The sequence below is a fragment of the Benincasa hispida genome, chromosome 5 (assembly GCF_027475165.1).
Source record: "Benincasa hispida cultivar pf3 chromosome 5, pf3_genome.v1.1, whole genome shotgun sequence".
NCBI classification, from domain to species: Eukaryota; Viridiplantae; Streptophyta; class Magnoliopsida; order Cucurbitales; family Cucurbitaceae; genus Benincasa; species Benincasa hispida.
The window spans coordinates 825,578-845,860 of record NC_143482.1 but is presented as its reverse complement, the minus strand read 5'-3'; the positions used below and the strand labels follow the sequence as shown (position 1 = coordinate 845,860).

The 20,283-nt window shown below is 33.3% G+C and overlaps 2 protein-coding genes and 1 pseudogene across 3 annotated transcripts; all 3 read left to right on the top strand.

Moving 5' to 3' along the window:
- Positions 1-547: 547 nt before the first annotated feature.
- On the top strand, positions 548-4,974 carry LOC120077573 (Putative membrane lipoprotein). The gene is made up of 4 exons (XM_039031511.2): positions 548-761; positions 2,382-2,628; positions 2,808-3,080; positions 4,760-4,974. Exons 1-4 carry the CDS (start codon positions 759-761, stop codon positions 4,771-4,773), a joined length of 537 nt encoding a protein of 178 aa, XP_038887439.1. The 5' UTR covers positions 548-758; the 3' UTR covers positions 4,774-4,974.
- Positions 4,975-7,185: 2,211 nt separating this feature from the next.
- Positions 7,186-14,190, top strand: MOB1-LIKE (Mob1/phocein family protein). Of its 2 annotated transcripts, none has more exons than XM_039032788.2 (7): positions 7,186-7,458; positions 9,131-9,179; positions 11,684-11,792; positions 12,147-12,240; positions 12,880-13,013; positions 13,093-13,256; positions 13,874-14,190. In XM_039032788.2, the coding sequence occupies exons 1-7, from the start codon at positions 7,436-7,438 to the stop codon at positions 13,946-13,948; spliced, it is 648 nt and encodes a 215-aa protein (XP_038888716.1). In that variant the 5' UTR covers positions 7,186-7,435; the 3' UTR covers positions 13,949-14,190. The 2 variants fall into 2 exon arrangements, with proteins under 2 accessions (XP_038888716.1, XP_038888715.1); XM_039032787.2 differs by having other exon boundaries at positions 7,214-7,458; positions 9,128-9,179.
- On the top strand, positions 14,164-15,216 carry LOC150035824 (uncharacterized; annotated as a pseudogene).
- Positions 15,217-20,283: the final 5,067 nt, after the last annotated feature.

Sequence of the window (20,283 nt, the reverse complement as noted above, 5' to 3'; positions counted from 1 at the left end):
TAATTTTGATGAAATTTTCTACGCGATGGACAAAATTGTTACAATTTCTAAAGTACAAGGATTAAATTGTTACATATTATAGTTTAGGGACTAAATTGTTACAAAATTGAAAATATAGGACTAACTCATTAGAAATCAAAGTCCAGGAATTAAATTGTTACTCTTGAAAAAATTTAGGTATCAAAAGTGATTTTTAACCATTTTTTATAGTAAAAATGGATGTTGAAATCACTCTAAAATTTGAAATCATTATATTCCCATCATACCAAACAATGAGTTCATTTGAAATCCATTATATTATAAATTGAAATACTCACAATTATGAGATTTTAAACACGACATAAAAGCAATAAATTTTCTAAAAATTTAAAATAAAACGAGAAAAAAATAAAATTTTCATAAATAGAAAAATGATAAACTATTTATAGATTAGTAAAAAAGGTGCTTCTATCAACGTCTATTAGTAATAGATTTTTATCCATTTCTATATTATTGATAGACATTTATATGATTAAAATTTTATTACTCTGTAACTCAGACTTATTTTTCTAGTTTCGAACATCCTCCGACAAAAAAGTGAAAAAAAAAAAAAAGACAGAAAACTGAATTGGACGCCTTTTCGCTTTCGGGCGTATCGTTTTATCTATTACGGATTGACAAGCTCCCGCCATTCACAGGGCGAATTCTCCAGAGCTAAACAAGAAACGCAGCAACTGAGTCTACAAAGATTGCACTACTTGAAGTTGAAGCAGGTTTTTATGGTGTGTGAATTCTTATTTAAACCTCACCCCTTTCCCTTGTTTTTCGTATAATCTGCTGGAATTTTGTCTGAGGTTTAAGTTTTAATTAGAGTGGCTCCTTTTTTTATTGAAGATTTGGTGTTTGTATGATTAAAAATGGAGGCAGGAAGCGAGAAATGGAGGTTTTAAAAGAGTAGGAGTGTTTTATTTCGGGATAATGAATTTCTTATACTTGTAGCTAGTTATACAAATTCTCCTAGCTGGGTTTGAACATTTCGCTGTTGCCCAAAGTTTGAATGTTATAAGACGTATAATTGTTTAGCTGTTTCTTGTTATTTTTCATCCGGATCTAATTGTTGATTGTGAACCGCCAAATTGAAATCATAATATTTGAGATGGCGTGTGACAATCTCCGGGTATTCTTTAATTTTCCTGTTAGCGGATTTTGTAATTTGTAGTGACGGTCAAGTAACTGGGAAGAAGTATAGGTACTACTGTATTCTAGTTGAAATGTGCAACAATTTTTACTCCAATGATGTATGGGGAAAAGTCCTCTCGTTACTATTTACTATACCTTTCAAGAATTTGAAGGAAGTCAATGTTTTAACACCTTTCATAAGACCGTAGGAATAAGTAGAAAAAAAAAAAAGAAATTAAAAGAAAGCAATAAAACTGGGTACACAAGAAATAACTTAGAAAAACGCCAATTTGATGGAGAAAAAATGTGGGACCAGAAAAATTCATATTATAATCACACAGAAATTTCTTTATGACCTCAATTACAAGATTACTCTCTCAAAGCATTATACTACTCACATAATTGAGCCAATATACCAAGCTTAAAGTGCTTCAAATTGAGGCAATTAGAAACCAAAGGCATAGGATCCTTTTATAGTGTTTGGAGTCCATCGCTTCCTTAAACCTTTTAGATATGGTATAACTGCACTTCTAATATTTTGGTAGAACCCAAAATGTTGGTGGATTTATCCCTTTGGCGTCATGGGGCTGAGATGGGGTTATGCAAAAGGTTAATTTAATGGGCTGTTGCAACTTTTGTGCTTGGAGCAATCTTTTGTTTCTGTTGATTTATACATGCATCTTCATAGATCTTCACAATTGGGAGCCATACTGTTTTATCCAAGCTTAAGCTTTATTCACTCACAAATTTCATTTTCCCTTTTCGTATATGTTTTGAATAGAACCAAAAGGGAGTCAGTAATGAAGCAAGTTGTGAACCCCTATGGTATTTTCTGAATATATTGAATACTTGTGATATTATGTCAAAATGTCTATGTTGAAGTTGATTTTGGTCATCGGGGGGAGGGGGGTGGTTATGTTTAGTAATTCTAATTTTTGACAGTTCGGATTGCAGTTTGAGCTCTTTTTGTATCATGACACTACGTTGTAGGTATCTTTTGGCTACAAGATTTTTATATCTTCATCTATACACCAATTAGCATTGAAAATATTATGGTTGTGGTTTTCAAGACACGTAGATAAATGTCTATTTGTTTTCTAGTCTATACTATGGAGGAAGCCTAGAACTGTTACTGTTTAATTGATGTCATATCATTTTTTTTTAAATCTGATCTGTTAAAGAATATTTTATGAGACCATGACTCCTTTATTATCTTTAACTAGGTATACATGATTATTAAAGGCCTATTTAGGAGGTACGAAAGATGGAATCCTGTACATCCAACTCTTGGGGCCTTTTGGGGGATGGGAATAGGCATGGGTTGTGGTGTTGGATGGGGTCCTGGTTTTGGTCCTGAAGTAATTGGCTATGTTGGTGCTGGATGTGGCCTTGGGTTTTGTGTGGGATTCACGGCTGCAGGTCTTGGCATTGGTCTTCCAGCAAATATGCTTTATCATGTCCCTTACAGTGGTACATCATCTTTGTCATCTTTGTTGTTATACCCCTTTATTCTTTAAACACCATCAAAATACTCAAATACTTATTTCATGGAATGGAATAGTTGTGTCCGAGCTGCTTAAGAGAATGTTTTATTTAACTTACCTATTGTACTCTTTAATGAAACAATTGATGGGCAAACTAATTTACAGCTCTCCTGGCCACAAGAAGTGGAGCAGTAGAATTAAGCCAATCCAACAGTCTTCGACCCATAAAATTTTCTGTTGGTAATGGATGGAATGACTTTACACAGCATATATTTGGGCTGCAAAGAGAAGCAAGTAGACGATTAACAAACATCAAGGTGGATTGCTTGGACAAAAAGATTAATTTGCCTGATATGAAGATCTTACCAGCCATTCCTACTAGGTTTATCTGTGAAAGTTTAGGAACACTAGGTCATCGCCTCTCTCATTTCCACAAAGGTAATCTAATATTTGCTCTTTTTTCATCTCTAACAGATGTGAAGAAATTATACCTGTTAGAAATTTGAATTTTTTGTTATCAATTGGAATGGAATGACGTGCTACCTGAAATCTTCATTGTTTTTCTTGTCTGATCATCTTTTTGGAGGAAACCTGTAATTTTTTCTCATTCTTTTTGGTGAATGTGATATTTTAGTTCTCTTCATATTCCAATGTTTTCGTTTGAGGCGTGATAGGAGCTGGTTAAATTGTGTATCCATCTCATATTATGATAATAAGATGGAATAAGCTTTTACAATGACATAGAGTGATCATGGAGGTCACAACCTGTAAGGCTGTAACATCAAGTTTGCTCATAAATTTGCAAAGGTGGATCATTAATATAAAAAGGATCCAAAAGTAAATAAAAAAGCTGGCCATTTGGGAAAGATAAAGATCAATAGCGACTTCAGAAAAAAGGAAAAGTGGGTCTGGAAAGGGCATCTAGATGGATTAGTTCCAATTGTACTTGAAGCTTTAAGTTTCTAGTATAAGTGTCTTCATTAGGAAAATTCACTTACCCGCCAGCTAGTTGCAGAAAAAGAAGTTTCGGAGAGGCGCCAAACTCTATCTTGAACCTTACCCTTCCCTATCCAATTCATGCTCTTTCTCTGTATTTATTATCCCTCAACACATATCTCAGTTTTGGAGAGGACTTCAATAAGTCGGTTTCTTTTGATTTTTTTTGTGATAACGTGTATCATTTAGCTTCTTGGTAACGTTCAAACCATACTAAATTCTTTTGAAATTATAGTAGCCACCTCGATTATGACAGGTTGAGGGGATATTTTTTATAATCTCTTCAGTGGGTTACCTCTACCCCTACGTTTTGGTGTAACTTCTTCCCTTTGGTTATACATATATATTCATTTCTTATCAGGAAAGGGAACAAATCACAGATTTTCAAATCTAATTAAGATACTTCACCTAATGTTTGTCCCCTTCTCTCTCCTTACCAACTTCACGTGCTCGTTTCCTTAATTAGAGCCCTATCATTCTGTAATTGGTGTGCTGCCATGTTCTCGTGAACTGTTAAGTGGCATGGCAACAGATCAAAACTGAGGTATGGGACTGACAGTACTTTGAAATTGGTCAGAGTTGTCCATTGTTTTAAGATGGGTTCCTGTCAGTAACACATAGGGAGTGAATTGAGCGCAGAGAAGTTTTCTTATTTTTCTTGCTGAAGCTTGTTAGATGATATAATATTAAATCTATTATCACTTATCAGCTTAAGCATTTTGGATAAATTGGTGATTTAATAAAGCTGTTAGGCAAAATTCTCAATTATCAGCCTTACACATCTCACATAGACCCACTTTCTTGGTTGTTGCCTTTGGGTTTGGTTATCAATAGTCTATGCTATGTGCTAATTTGACATACCTTACAAGAAGGACAATCATTCTATGTAGCCAGAGTCCCTGGTCATTCATTTTCTTCAAGCACTATTCTGGATATCTTTATTTTCCATTTTTGCTTATAAATTGTACAATACTGTTTAACACTTACCATTAACAATATTTCCTTATATATATATATATTAAATTGCAATTTCTTCATGTTATTCTGAATTTCTTTTTTCTTTCCATCATAACTTAATGCTATAAAATAGTTGTAACTTGTGAAAGCTGTCTCTCTTGCAGGTTCAAAAGGTTGACATATTAAGCACTAAGCTATTGGTATACTGTTTTGTTGTACATAGATAGCGAGCTTCTGCTACCAAGAGTAGACTGAGTAAAAACTAGGCATTTTACCCGTTATGTACCTCTTCTTTCTTGGCAATGGCTGGTAACTGTTTAGCAATATTTCTTTGCATTCTTTTTTTGCTCTTAATAAAATATGGTAGGGTCTCCTTGAAGTTGGATTTATGACCTGTTTGAGAGTATGAAACGGTTAAAATTACTTTCTCATGTTCAAAATCACTCTAAAAATGCTTTTAATCATTCAAAAATCAATTTTAATAGTATAAAAATTGTGTTTAAAAGTGTAAAATTGAAGATTGAATTGATTTTGAGTGATTAAAAGATGTGTTTCCAAGTGATTTTAAACATGATAAAAGTGTAAGCAAATCAATTCGAGTTGGTTTTTAGTCTAAATTGCATTTAGAATCAACTTTGGTTTGATTTTATTTCATCGTTTTGCCGTTTCTTTTGTTTGGGCTAAACTACAATAAATACCTCCAAATTCTACTATTCGTTTACAAAATCTCTATTTTTTTTTTCAAATGTTGCAATAGTATCCTCAAGTTTTCATAAATTTTCAAACTATCTTGAAATAGATATCCATGAGAATTTTGGGTGAAAATTGAGACGTGAAATAAGGGTGACAATGTCCATGTTCTTATTTCCATTCTAGATCATTGACACACTGTTTCAAGTCTATATTTGTTTAGCATTTTAACGAATTTTAATTTTAAGCATAGTTATGAAACTTTTATGAAAAACTAATGTTAATATTGCAACTTCTGGGAAGAATAAAGGTATGCTTGAAACAAATAGCAAAATTTAGGAATATTTTTCTTATTTAGTCTTCTATTTTTCATTTCGGCTTATACGTATAAGTCACATTAATCGATATTATATAGTTTAAGCAAGTGTTTTAGATTCATTAATCAAAACGGTGTAATTGTCAGAGTATAACTCAACCGATTAAGATACACATTTTCGACTTTAGTCGAAGTTCAAATCTCCACCCTAATAATGTATTTGAGATCATGATGTACTTGAATTTCGTGCATCATTTTATTCTGCTTCAAACGTACGCTGCCTAAGAATAAAACTGACCTTCGAAATTGGCTTTGATCTGCCCAGATCAGGGCCACTATTATAATTAAGCAAACTTTTTGGCCTGTCTGTTATGTTTCGTTCCGCAATTTATACAAGAAAATGAGTGCACTTTCATAATTTTTAGGAATTGCGCGTCCCCTTCCTCAGTGCTAGTCTTTTATTTGATTTGATTAATAGATAATATTAAAACATAAAAAAAATTAAAATATCGAAAATAAATTTATGATATATTTTGAATTCTTAATATCGTTTTTTTATTATTTATTTTTTCAATATACAAGTATTATATCCGTTTATTATTACGTCATCTCATTTTGCCCGTTCTTATTGTCTAATTCATTATTCAATTTAGCTTATTGTCTTTTATGTTGATTTTTTTTTTTTAATTTAGTTGTCACGATACAAATCGCTAAAGTTAACCAAGAAAATAATGGGTGGAAAATTTGTATTTCTTAAAATTGATAGTAACTCGTCAATATATAAGACATTTATTATTTCTCTATTGTTGAAAGTTTGATCTCCCATTTTCATATTTGTTGAATTAAATAAAACCGATATTTAATTGAAAATGATTTATTGTTTATAAGATTGATGCATTAAAAATTGTTACACACACAATTAACAACCTTTTCTATTCTAAACCTAATTTAATGGATAAAATGTCTATTACCCAATCAAAATTATTATAAGATTAAGTCCAATTAGATTGAGCATAATTGATCATTTACTTTAGATTTTAACCATTTTAGTTCTTTACTTTCAATTGCTCAATTTTAGTCTTTATACTTTAATAAATATTAAAACTAGTCATTGTAGTTACTAGTTAGCCTACCACCATCTCCTTCCTAGATCGTAAAAATATATTTATGTAGTGTATTTTAGTACTTAAAATTATTGTTATTATTTAACAAATTTTGATAAAAATTAACTTTAGAAAGAATAAATTTAAGATTTAGTGATAATATAGGATCAAAACAGTATCTTAGAAAAAAAAAAGAACTCTTTTTACGAAATTGTGTTTGGAATACATTTTCAGATGTTTAACTTAAAGAATAAGTTATTTTAGAAAAACTAGAGTATTTGACAACCTCTTAAATTAGCTTTTGAAGTGTATTTTTAATATTTTTATTAAAAATATTTAAATAAAAATAATTTTTTTTGGAAGAGAATTTTTTCTCAAGAGACATTTAGCCAACCCGATAATCATTTTTCTTAATCATTGAAAGAGCAGTCAAATTCAACCAAAAAAACGACAAAAGAAAAGAAAAAAAACTGGAAAATCGAACTAAATAGCTGGAATAAAAAGAAAAGAAAAGAAAAGAAAAGAAAAGAAAAAAAACACTGGAAAATCAAACTAAATAGCTGGAAACAATTACAGGGCCATATTTCAGATTCTCCGAAATTAGAGGGGAAATCATGCAAAAAGACAAAAGTTAGCGTTTTTTTTTGCCCCCTTCGTCCAACTCAACGAAACAACGCGAAGACCAGAAATCCAGCTCTCTCTCGCGCGCTCGTTCTTCCTTCTCTGAAGCAATGAGTCTCTTCGGTCTAGGCAGGTAAATTCAAATCATTGATGATCTTTCATCGAAAATTTCCTCAATGAAACAATCAATTTCCTTCTCTTTCTTCTTCGTTTTCCCTTTTTCTTGTGAAGTGTAATTTAGCTACTTCCTTGATTTTGATTGTTTCACTACCGATCCTGGGATTTTCTTCTTTCAGCTTCATCAGATCTGCAATCTTGTTTATTCAATTTTTAGTGTGAATTTCATTCTTCTGATGCGATTTGTGTATCTTGATTTTTAGTTAGCGTACTAATTCCCCATGCATGCGCAGATGCGTCTTGTATGTGAGTTGATTTCAATTTTATGTTTGCTTGGTTTCTATCTGATAGCCTTATCTTTCATGCTTGTCATCGTCCTGTGAAATTAGGTTCTTATCTCACTGTGAAAGCAGCTTTCGTTTTTATGTTATTTTATCATCATCATTATTTTCTTTCCCATGGATTGGTCTACACAATTCTGTATTGGCAATTCAGTCGATGATTTATTCGTTTTTCTTTGCAAATTACCCCGTGTTCATATGTGAGTGCGTGAAAAGTAATCAATGATTTATAATTTTCCTCTCGAACTTTTCTATCCTGTTTTATATGCATTTTTATCGGGTTGATGTTGATTTTATTTGGGGTATAAGACGCAACAAATTAGTAACACACATGTACCAATGGCAATTGTATAGATGGGGGGTTCTGTAGTTATATAATCAAGCGTATTGCAGGAAGTTTTCCTTCTGGGAAGAGTTAAAGAATTATATTAGAATAAAAAGTCAATTTCTCTGGAAAAAAGGGGCTGTACCAACGAAGATGATCAGATTAGCAGTGAACATGGCCAGAAAAACAATTCAATGCTATTGAAAACTCTGAATTTCACATTGTCATAGTGAGTATTAGGTTTCACATAAATGTCAATAAGTTGTGGCTGGAAGGTATTCCTATCTAAAATGGTTAAGGGAATAACGTAGATATTATGTCAGAAAAATAAGATTATGATCGGATGCGGAGTACTTGTAATTTAGGAAGATAATTCACGTGGGTTGGAAATTGGACTGAGTTGAATTTCTTTCAAATAATTTATAGACCTTAGATGTGTTAGATTGCTTGTAGATATATTTTGAGTACAAAGACTGCTATTGGGAAAAAATGGGAGAGATGTATTTTATGAGTACAAAGACTGGTATTGGGAAGAAAATGGGAGACTATTATACTTTTAGGCTCCTATTGAGGTTATTCCTCTGAGCTATTTCGGAATTACAATGATTTCTTGGATAGACGTTTCAATTGGAGTGCCTTTTATAAATTTCTTTGGCCTTGAGTAGGTTGATGTTATATCTGCTCATCAATTTGATACTTTTCTGAGGGTTAGAAGATTAAAAATTCTAGTTAGGATTATTGTGCATGATTTTATTTCTTAAGAATCCCAGATAACAAGAATTGTGTGAAGGATGGTGGTCCATCATTACATAGAATGCTAAAAGTACATAGAGGGAAACATGGCACAGTCGAACCTTACCACTTATATCTCTTTGGTCGTTCTGACTATTCTATCAATGTCATGGCATCTTAATTCCATGATCCAGTTAAAGTTTGTTGTTGATGTTGGCATTTGCTGTGTTATTTATGCCCCAATCATATATGCTGTCTGTAATACATCCCAAAATATTGTTGTGCAGCAGAAATCAAAGGACTTTTCGCCCCAAGAAGAGTGCACCATCAGGGAGTAAGGTTTGTCCTCCTCATTACTTCTAAAAGAAACATTGAGTTTATTGTCCTAAGTTGATTGTTTGAATAAATTAACTTGATTTGTTAATAAATTGTGTGGCTGCCAAGTTGTCAAAGCACTGTGGTGTTTCTTGTAATGAATGCATCAGCTTTTTTCCAAACGACCTCCCAACTATAAGTTGTGATTTGTAAGGACCTGCTACCTTTGTCATTTTCCATGAGCAAAACCACCGAGGAGGTTTCTTCACCAGAAATTATATCTCAATGCTAGCTAAAACTGTCAAAAGACTTGGGAAGAACGCTAGATACACCAAGGAATTGAAAGATGGATAATCTAGATATTTTCTATCTTTGTGTGAGGATTATTAATATTATTGATCTTGCATGTTGGTTGGGTCTTTGCCTTTGTATGAGGATCACTAATATTTATCTATGCTTCGAGCTACCAATGAAAGTGGATTATTAAGAAGATTTTTACTTATACGCGATAGGGTATTGTAAGTGGCAAAGTGCCTTGCTGCTGCGATTCACTGAGATTCAGCCTTCGTCGCTCCTATTCGTATATATATAAAAAAAAAGATTTTTACTTTAGGCATTGCTTCAATGAGGGGAAAGAGACCCGAGGCATGGAAACATAGTGCTGAAAAAAATGGAAGTTAACGGTCTCCTTGAATCACATATTGATTCTTTTAATTATTCGGGTAATCATTATCATGTCTTTCAGCCTTTTTGGAAGGATCTTATAGGTTAAGATATTGGTCCTAAGGAAGAAGAAAGGCGGAGAGATGAAAAGGAGTGAATAGTGTATTCCTCACCAGATGATAAATTTAAGAATTTTTCATTCCTGAACCTTAAGCATGGAGATGGAGCATGTTTAAAACTTGACTATTTGTAATTCTTTTGGAACTATATTGCCTTTGTAATTAGTTCAAACTGGGGAGTGTTTTATAAACGTTTCAAAGGGAGACAGTAGATTTTGATACTACATTTTGCTAAGTCTCTCCAGTTCAAAAGATATGAAAAAAGGCATAATTTTTTTGTGTTGGAGTCTACTCAGCTGCTTGTGAGGTGTTGTTAAGATGTATCATTCATGTGTAATAGGCTACTTAGTTTGTAAGGAAGACCTCAACTGTAATAATGGTTTTATTTCAGACATTTTGGTTGGAAAAAATGATAGATATTTTCTTTTGGACTTGTATAAAGCCGTCTGAACTCTGGACTAGGATTCAGTTTTTATGTGTCCATGGATTGTTATACCCAATTTTAGATTAGCATGGGCCCAACAAAAGAAATATAGTTTTCTATCATCCAAATCCTGAATGCTTTTTAGCACACAAGTGTTTGCCTGGAGTTTGGACTCCCGGTCAACCACCTGATTGATGGCTAACGACAGTTTCTTGGAAAATAAACTGAGTAAATTTTTTATTACCTAGGTCATATAATTTTAAATGCCGAGTTAGTTTTCCAGTTCATGAACTTTGAATTATAAAGGGAATCTCAAAAAAGAAGAAATCACGAAATGGGCCTCTTTCATCCAGCTTATCCCATCATCTTACAGATTGACAATACTGGAGTGTGGGCTCTTGACAGCAACGGAACCCTTTTCCACAAGATTGTTTGCTATCTAAGGTGCTATATCAAAAGATTTGGAAATTCCACCGCTAAAAAGGGATCAAGTTACTTCTTTGGGAGATTAGCCACTCATGCATCAACACAGAATGCAAAAGGGATGCTCCTGATTTAAGCTATCTCCAAACTGGTGCTATCTTTGTAATAAAGCTAGTGAAACACAGAGCCACTTATTTATCCACTGCTTTTATACATAAAAAATCTGGGCTGAGCTTTTGGTGCTTTTGGATGGTGCGTTGTTCCACTATCAGACTCCCTTGGTTGGTTAAGGTTGCTGTAGACAGAATATCCTTTTACATCAACAAAGGAAATCCTTTTGTTGAACATAGTGAGGGTGGTTCTTTGGAAGGTTTGACATGAAAGAAACTCGAGAATTTTCCAAGGCCAAGAAAGGTCCTCGACCGAAGCCTTTGAGTTGCTTTTTAATGCTTTTATTGATGTAAAGTGTAAAATATGAATCCTTTTAAGAATTACAGCTTAAATTCCCTTTATTCTAATTGGAGAAATATTTTTAATCTCTCTGGATGGGTTCTTATTTTGTATCATTTCATCGAATCAATGAAGTTGTTTCCTATCAAAGAAAAAAAAAAGCGTCTGAGTTAGTTATTTCACTATTCAACACAGTTCTCAAGGCTTGTTGATAGGAAAAAACCAATCATAGGTGTGTTTCTTATGATATAGGTTTTTTTTTTGGGTCTAGTTTTGATCAGTCAACCATTTGTTAAAATTCTACGTCAAGCTATGATATATCCTCTGTTTCTAAGTGATGCAAATCTTAAAATGTGGGTCACTGATTTATTTATTTTTTTTCATCCGTGGAAGTCTGTTACGATAGCTTCTCTTGGTGAGTGTTTCATTGATGTTTTATCTTATTGCAGGGGGCTCAGCTCAGAAAGCACATTGATGCTACACTTGGTAGTGGAAATTTAAGGGAAGCAGTGAGACTGCCAACTGGGGAGGATTTGAATGAGTGGCTGGCTGTCAACAGTAAGTTGTAGATTATACCTTCTTTATATTGTCTCTCCAGCTTTTTTTTTTTTAATTTATTTTTTCCGGGGATAAATCTTTGTCTTTGGATTGTTCAATGGTTTTAAATTTTGGTAGTTTTTTCTACAGTTCTCATGTATGGTATCATCATCCTTCTGCTTATTGTTTCTGTCATAAACGCATTCTTCTTTTCTCCACGCGCTTGATGAATATTGTTACATTCTTTATGTAGTTGACACAGAACATGTTTAAAATTTTATTCCCCAATTCTAAAAATATCATTCTCCATTTCTATTTAGCTAGGATCTCTCATGGAAAATCAATATCTAAAATGTGGTTGAATTTTTATTTCAGCTGTGGATTTCTTCAACCAGGTGAATTTGCTATATGGTACCCTCACAGAGTTCTGTACTCCTGAGAATTGTCCTACAATGACTGCAGGACCGAAGTACGGGATACTGGACAAATAGTCAAGTTTTTTTCTGATGTTTAACACAATTTAGTTTAGCTTCTATATTATCATTTTAACTTGTTCTTTTCTGTTCTTCTTTTCTTTTTCTTTTTCTTTTTTGACATATGCGTGTGACTACATTTATCCATGGTAACTTATCATGCTTTCTAAATATAGGAATTTCTCAATTTGGAGAATTGTTTGCTGTTTTATATGATTGTTGATTCATATCTAGTTGCAATAAATTTCGACTTTAGATTTTTGATTGTGTGTTAGGGTTTGTATCTGCACATGGTAATATGTATATCCTTGCATTTGAATGGCTTTTCTCCTTGTTTTGAAATGTTTTATTTGAACTTCTAAATGTTGTTTAAGTTTTTAACTAGATCATTTAAAACCCTGTCCATATCAAGAAATTATGCCTATTTTTATGTATGAATGTGGGAATTAATTATCTGATTTCCTTATAGGCGGCTTTCATATGGCTAAATATAGTTTATTGATGTAACAATGTCAAGGTTATGGCTTCCCAGTATTTATTATTTAGAACTGTAGTTTGTATTTGAATATTTTCCTTTTTCTTTTCTTTTTTTCATCCTCCCCTCTTCTGAAATGATTTAAATTAAAAATTTTCAGGTATGAGTATAGGTGGGCTGATGGTGTACAAATAAAAAAGCCTATTGAGGTCTCTGCTCCAAAATATGTTGAATATTTAATGGATTGGATTGAATCCCAGCTTGATGATGAATCAATATTCCCTCAAAAGCTTGGTAATCGTCGCACTTGTTTGCTAAAAAGGTTTTCAGTTTTCAGTCTCGTTCTTATTCATTGTTCAATGTCCTCTGTTAGGCACGCCATTTCCTCCCAACTTCAAGGAGGTTGTGAAGACGATATTCAAAAGGTTGTTCCGTGTATATGCCCACATTTATCACTCTCACTTTCAGAAAATTGTGAGCCTTAAGGAGGAGGCACATTTAAATACATGCTTCAAGCATTTCATACTTTTTACCCATGTAAGTCTCTCATTCAAATTAGCTTATTCTTATAATTTATTATTGCTACTAGAAGTTTCCTTTTCCTTTTTTTTAAAAAAAAAAATAAAATAAAACACTCTGACTCAATCTATTGGATGTATTAGTTTACAAATTAAGAAGACACTGTATTAGCTCTCGTCCTACGTCTTACTGGCAATTAGTTTCCTTGATGTTAAACAAGGTTTTTTCTTTATTAAGAAGACATTGTAATGTAAGTTTTGTTTTGCCAAATGAGCTTAGCACAACGATAATTGAGGCCTTCCTCCCTAAAGGTTAGAGGTTTGATCTCCTATCTCCATAGTTATTGTACTAAAAAAAAATGTTGGTTACCTTTGGTCCATATGCACTTTATAAGGTTATTTGTAGTTTATGGGTTGATGGTTTTCAATTGCACTGAATGAAGTTGATACGTGTCTATCAATCAATTGCATTGAATGAAGTTGATATATGCACTTTATAATTGTTTCTAAATTCTCGTACTTCATTTATGATTTTTGGTATTAACACTTGTATCTGTTGTGAATATTACTTGTTATTTTCAAACTTGCTTGGGAAAAAATCTAATCCAATCCACCTTTACCTTGCCGTTTCCCCAGGAATTTGGTTTAATTGACAAAAAGGAGCTGGCTCCACTTCAAGAGCTGATTGAATCCATTATTGTTCCATACTGAACAGGGTTTGGCATAACTGGACAAAAAGGATCCTATTCTAGGAACACAACTAATTAAATAATCAATTGCTTTCTGAAGTTCAATGTAATGTTTGTATGTGGTGTTGTTCTGTGTACATGTTCTGTGTTTTGGATAATTTAAGGTTGTGGATGATGCTCCTGCTCGTCCCATGGACAAAGCTGATTTAAAGAAACCAGCTTCTTGATTCAAAGGGAATGAAGTTGAAAGGCTTGCTAGTTTAATGTTTCTCTCCTCTTTTTTCACATGAGGTTGCATTTCAGGTGCATAAGTTTCAATTTAGGTAAACTATTTGGGTTGGTAAAAAAGGGTTGCCTTTTCAATCTTTAGTCTTTGTCCAAAATTCTTTATTTATGTATTCATATATTCAGAGAATGGTGTAAAATTTCTCTCTTCTTCGCGACGTCTTCATACATTGAATGTCTAGAAAAAAAACCCCCCCGATGCTGTTTAAATATTATTGTACTTTTGGTTTTGGTTCATTTTGGTTCATTTTGGTTCTTTCATTTTTATTTTTATCTCATTTCTTTCAATAAAAAATTCAGCTTAGACACTATTGAAAAAAAAAAAAAAAGTAAAATAAAATGTAGCAATACATTGTGTATAACATTTGTGTTGCAATTTTGCAAATATAGATTAAAATGGTCATGTTTTAATAGTACGATAATCAAATTATGTACCAAATGGTCACGTTTCAAGGAGGACTGTGAGGTATTGTTTGTTCACAAATGCAGCAGCAACATGGCACTTGATTCAGCATTTATAATCTTTCTCAACTATTTCTCTTCTACAACACTCATGATATATACTTAATAGCTTTCAAAAGCGTTTTCAGAGTCATCCATTGATCTGAAAAACATTGGAATTGCTCTGTTTCTGTAGGCATTACTGACAATTCCCAAAGGAAGCCTCTGATTTGCCCTCACTATTTGTTTGAAATAATTGTGTTTTGGGTTAACTTTCATCTCTCACACAATCTACTCACTGTGCTTTGCCATTGCCACAACTATCTATTTGGGTCGAAGAAGCTATGCCACTAGGAAATGGAAATCAACAGAGAAGGTTGTTGAAGCTAAAGAATGCTCAGAGAATGAGAGAAGCAAAGAAGAACTAAAGTACTGAGTTCTGTCGGAAACTTCGCAGCCGGAAGACCAATGGCTCTCAATAGAAATCTTCCCCGTTCGATTACAATAGAGAGAGAAGAGTTCACCTTAGCTTAGGATAAAAAACGAAGAGGCAACCATGTGATTCTATCTGAAAGCAGTGACTATAAATCTTTTTCCACGTTCTTATACTTTGAATCGTTAGATTGGTTGAGGGCCTTTTTCACAACGTTGCTAAAGATCCCTAGGAACAAATGTTTCTTCGAGGAAAAGCGACATGACTCATAAATTGTTTGGATTGAAAAAACATCAAATAGGAAAGGTTATATTGCTGAGATCTATAGACTTGATGATAAAGGAAGAAAATGTTGCTTGATGATTCCAGAAGGTTTTGAGAGAAAGGGATAGATGGCTTTCCACGATATGTTAAAAGAAATTAAAATTACGAAAAAGACTAGACCTGTGACCAAGGAAGGGGAAACAGTGAAGAATGTAGAAGCGGTCAAAACAAAAAGCTCCACAATAGACACCTTAGATACAACCACAACAGCATCAACAACATCGACATCAGAACAAATCATTAATGAAAAGTACATTCAAATTTTCACCTGGACCTCATTCATGGTCCTTTCTAGAAGATGCTTCCATGATGACTAGGCAGAAATTGAGGAAACTCTCGAGGCTTTAAATGACTCTATTGATTCATACAACCGCTTTCATGCGGATAAGGCTATTTTACGGGAAATGGACAAAAATGGCATTTTTCAAGTTTTATTTTGTAAATTTATACCCTTTTGAAAATATTGTTTTTGACCCCTACAATTTTTCAAACAATGTAAAATTACTACAATACCCTTGAACCTTTCAAAAGTCACAACCTTTTTTCACAACCCTCACCCACTCGTTTGGCCTTTCCATTTAAATATCGTCAAAAGGCACACATTCCCAATCGAGTCCATGCAACTAGGACCCAATTTCCGATCGGGCTCATGCAAAATATCATACAAAAATCATCCAAAATCATCCATGACTTTTCAAATCCACCAAAATCCATAAAGATAATAGACATAATAATAAAAAAAATCCATACATCACTCGACATTATTGAAAGGTTGATTGCATGTCATTTTGTTGTGACCCTGTTGTCCATATCTGGAATACTTGTGTACTTGACAAAATTCACCTGCAGAAGGAAATTTTGTTGTTCGTGGGTGACCTATTCTTGGAACTTTTTTTAGAGGCAATGTTTCAACATCAATGAAGGCCAATGATTACTTCCACTCTGAAAAGTGTCCAAGTGGACATATAGGTTCAACATAAGCAACCAATTATGATTCGATATAGTATACCAGTGAACAAAGAGAGATCAATATCCCAAACTCAGCATGCAACAATCACGTGTGAATAAGGGAATTCATAATAATCAAACTTGCAATAAGTGCACGTTGCGTGAATATTGACATGGCCTCCCAAACTCCAATCTGTCACCTCAAACTCATGTTGGTCAATTGGCCTAACTTCATGTCTACTTGCTCTGCCTGCCGCGTCACGAATTATTGCCATCGCATAGTCCGACGGTCTCGACGTACTGTTTGATGCATCCATCCAACATATGTAATACAAGTCTTGTAACCAACCTCTAATATGGTCTATAAATGACGTGGTTGGTAATTGTCGTGCATTTTTTAACACTCCGTTTATACATTCAGCGAGATTTGTCGTCATTTGATTGTACCTTATACTATATTGGTACACCCTAATCCATCGCTCAAGAACAATATCTTCTAGGTATTTATGCTCCAATGGAAGTTGAACATAGATTCATGACTTGCCTTAGCTGCTTTGTCGAAAATATCGAAAATATATTTATTCTTAAAATTAGTTAATAAATTGGCTTTTAAGTGATCGATGCAGATATCATGAAATGCTTCTGGGAAGAATGTGATAATTGTCTTTTTAATGCAAGGATGTTTGTCTAACATGATAACCAAATCACGAACTTGCCCAACTGCACATCTTAATTGTTGAAAAAAAACCATACCCAAGATTCATTAGTTTCTCCACCAGATATATCGAACGCGATTGGGTATATTTGATCGTTTCCATCGACCCTAGTTGCAAATAGAAGTTTACCGCGGTACTTACCCCTTAAATGTGTTCCATCTATAATTAATGGAAGCACCAAGAGCCATGAAGATGTGCTTGAAATTTTTATCTTCTTGTGGGTCATATGCAAATTTCAATTTGTAAGGCTTCACCAAATTTAGGTAACTTTTTGTAGGATTCTTCTGGTGACCCCCTAACAAGCACTTACACTTCTTCCCTTGTTCTCCGTGCCTTGTCTTAACTTAAATTCACACCATACTCTTGTTTTATATCTATGAAGCACAGACACATATATGGTTACACGATATGGATACGATCGGATACGACGATTCGTCAATTTCTAAAAAACTAAGATACAGATTCGTCTAAGGATACACCATTTTATATATATATATATATATATATTTCTAAAAAACGAGGATACCAACATTGAAGATACATTTTCTTTTTCTTAAAAAAATCTAGGATATAGATAAATTTAGTATACAAGTTAATAACAACAACACAAAATAGAATACAAACACTGAAATACAATAAAAAAAAAAAAAGCAACATCTAAGATGTTGTAGTACAATAGTTTATAAAATGCAATAGAAAAGTGACTCATATTACAAAGAAAAAGAAGAAGATTAGAGGGAGAAGTATGAAGATAAATGAAGAACTTTTTCATTGAATTATTGAAGATAAGATAAATGAAGAACTTCTTCATTGAATTATTGAAGATATCCAAATGGTTTATATTTTGGTGGACTTTGTGCGGAATCAAACGTGAAGATAAAGATTTGATGATTCTAGGGTTTGGTCTTTTATTTATTTTTTCTCCTTTTAGTTTTAGATTCGAACAGTAAGCTTTTCAAATAGGTTGCCTAGTTTTAGATTGGGAAAAATTAGATGAGTTGCTTGTCTTTTTTCTTTAAAAAAAGGTACGCGTAGAAATAGATAAGTCAAATCGCATGTTAGATATGTATCTGGGAAGTATCTGGAAGTATCGATATCCGATACGTGTTTGATACGGATTCTTTGTCTCACATGAAGTATCTGTGTTTCATAGTTTTATATCCTTCAATATCCTTCAGTCTATATGAATGACTAACGTCTTCAAACTTTGACTTTATTAAATGTTCAAGAACCCAACTAAAAGCTTGTCTATGATCGTTAGTTAATGTTTATGTTTACATGTGTGGACATTATCGTACTTAGAGATCTTAAATATTTCATAATTTTTCAATTTAACGACTCAAAGTCTCCATTTGCATTCTTCAACTAAGCATATAACTTTGTATAATGTCATGGTCGACTTCTTCACCCTAAACTGAAAGTTACCTCTAATTGTTAACATAGATAACCACATCTTTGAATCCTTCTTAGATATAAATATGTCACCAACTTCTACATCTTTAGAAGAAGAAGATTGACCTGGCAGACGATTGTGATACTAGATGGATGTGACAAGTCACGATCCAGTGCATGTGGAACATGAGACGAGCCTTCATAGTCTTGGATTGTTCGTTCTTTAGCATGAGGTGTATGGTGAGTAAATCTTGGGTTCCTCTCCATGATCCTTCCCCCTCCAAGACCAATAATTGAAATATTGACTTTGGTCTATATCATCCCCTAAGTTATGAGTCGCCAAATTACTAGGCAACGAAGTAAGTCATGGGTTAAAATATGTGAGGAAAATAGACTATCTGACTCCATCTTGCAATGTATTGGCCCTAGATGTTAAAGGGATTTCTTCAACTCGTCGAATATATGACTTGTTTGGACAAAACCCTTGATTACTTGAACACTCTGGAAGTGTGGATATGTAAAGAGGTATTACTGAGACATCTTTCCATGTGAGGAATGTATGTAGATCTCCATCATTCCGAATTACAAATGTAGGGACTTTGGACCTCAATTGAAGTATACGTCTTATAACAAGATTATACTCAACTGAATTTATACCACTTATTCTATAAACTTTGGTTAGGAATTCATTATATGTCGTTCCGACCTTAATGTCAAACCTCTGCAACTCTCCTCCATCGTAATTCTGTTCCCTTTCATTCCAAACGCCACTAAAACAAATCAAAACGCGAGGCATTTTTCCACAATTTATAACAAAACTTATTTCAACAATTATTTTATACAGTGAAGCATGATCGGGTGACTTCAACCAATTTTCTTTGTACCCGGTGAAGACTCGGTGAAGCCCGGCTGAGTATCTTAAAAAATTATTTTTCTCTATTTTTTTCATTTTTTTTAAACTTTCAAATGTAGGGGCTTTATGACATTAGGAAAAAAAAAAAATAATCAAACAAACAAGCATAAATACAAGCAAATGAATTCTAACATGAAATAAATTATCGAACTATTGTATACATACAAAATGAAATACCTACCTTCTTACGGAGTGTATAAAATTACAAATTCGTGAAATACAAGTTTTGAACTTGATGAAAGACTTTTCATTTTGGAGATAATTTAGTAAGAGAACTTTTTATGTGGTTGTAAAAAATTTAGTTTTGGTGGAGAATTTTTTGTATTGGGATGTGAATAATTTTTTGTGAATTAATTTTGGTTGAATTAATTTTTTGTGGTGGAGAATTTTTGGTGAATTAATTTGGTAGGTTGGTTGTTGAAATTTAAAAATGAAAATTTAATAAGGGGCATAAGAGTAATTGTAAAACCCAAATTTATCATGCTTACATCATTTTCATGATCTAAGGCTAAACAAAATTTGGCGATGCTTGCAGTGGTTTTGAAGAAGTGGGTTTCTCTACAGGGAGGAAATCCGATCTCATAAAAGTTTTTATCGGAGTAAAAAACAATTATTGTAGCTTCATTCCCACGTTTACAAAAACAACAGAGGAAAATGGACAAATTCCCGCGTTTACAAAAACAACAGAGAAAAATGGACAACTTTACTATTCAAACACAGTGACGCCCACGAATAGGAAATGGCTAAGAGGCGAGAAAATCCATGGAATGAGGTAGATATTTAATTGTCATGTCGATAGAATGAGGTAGATATTTAATTGTCACGTGGTATGTTTTTATTGGGTACAACAGGGATTACACAATAGATGAGTGCAGTCGAGTTGATGCATCTTTCTTATTTCTCCT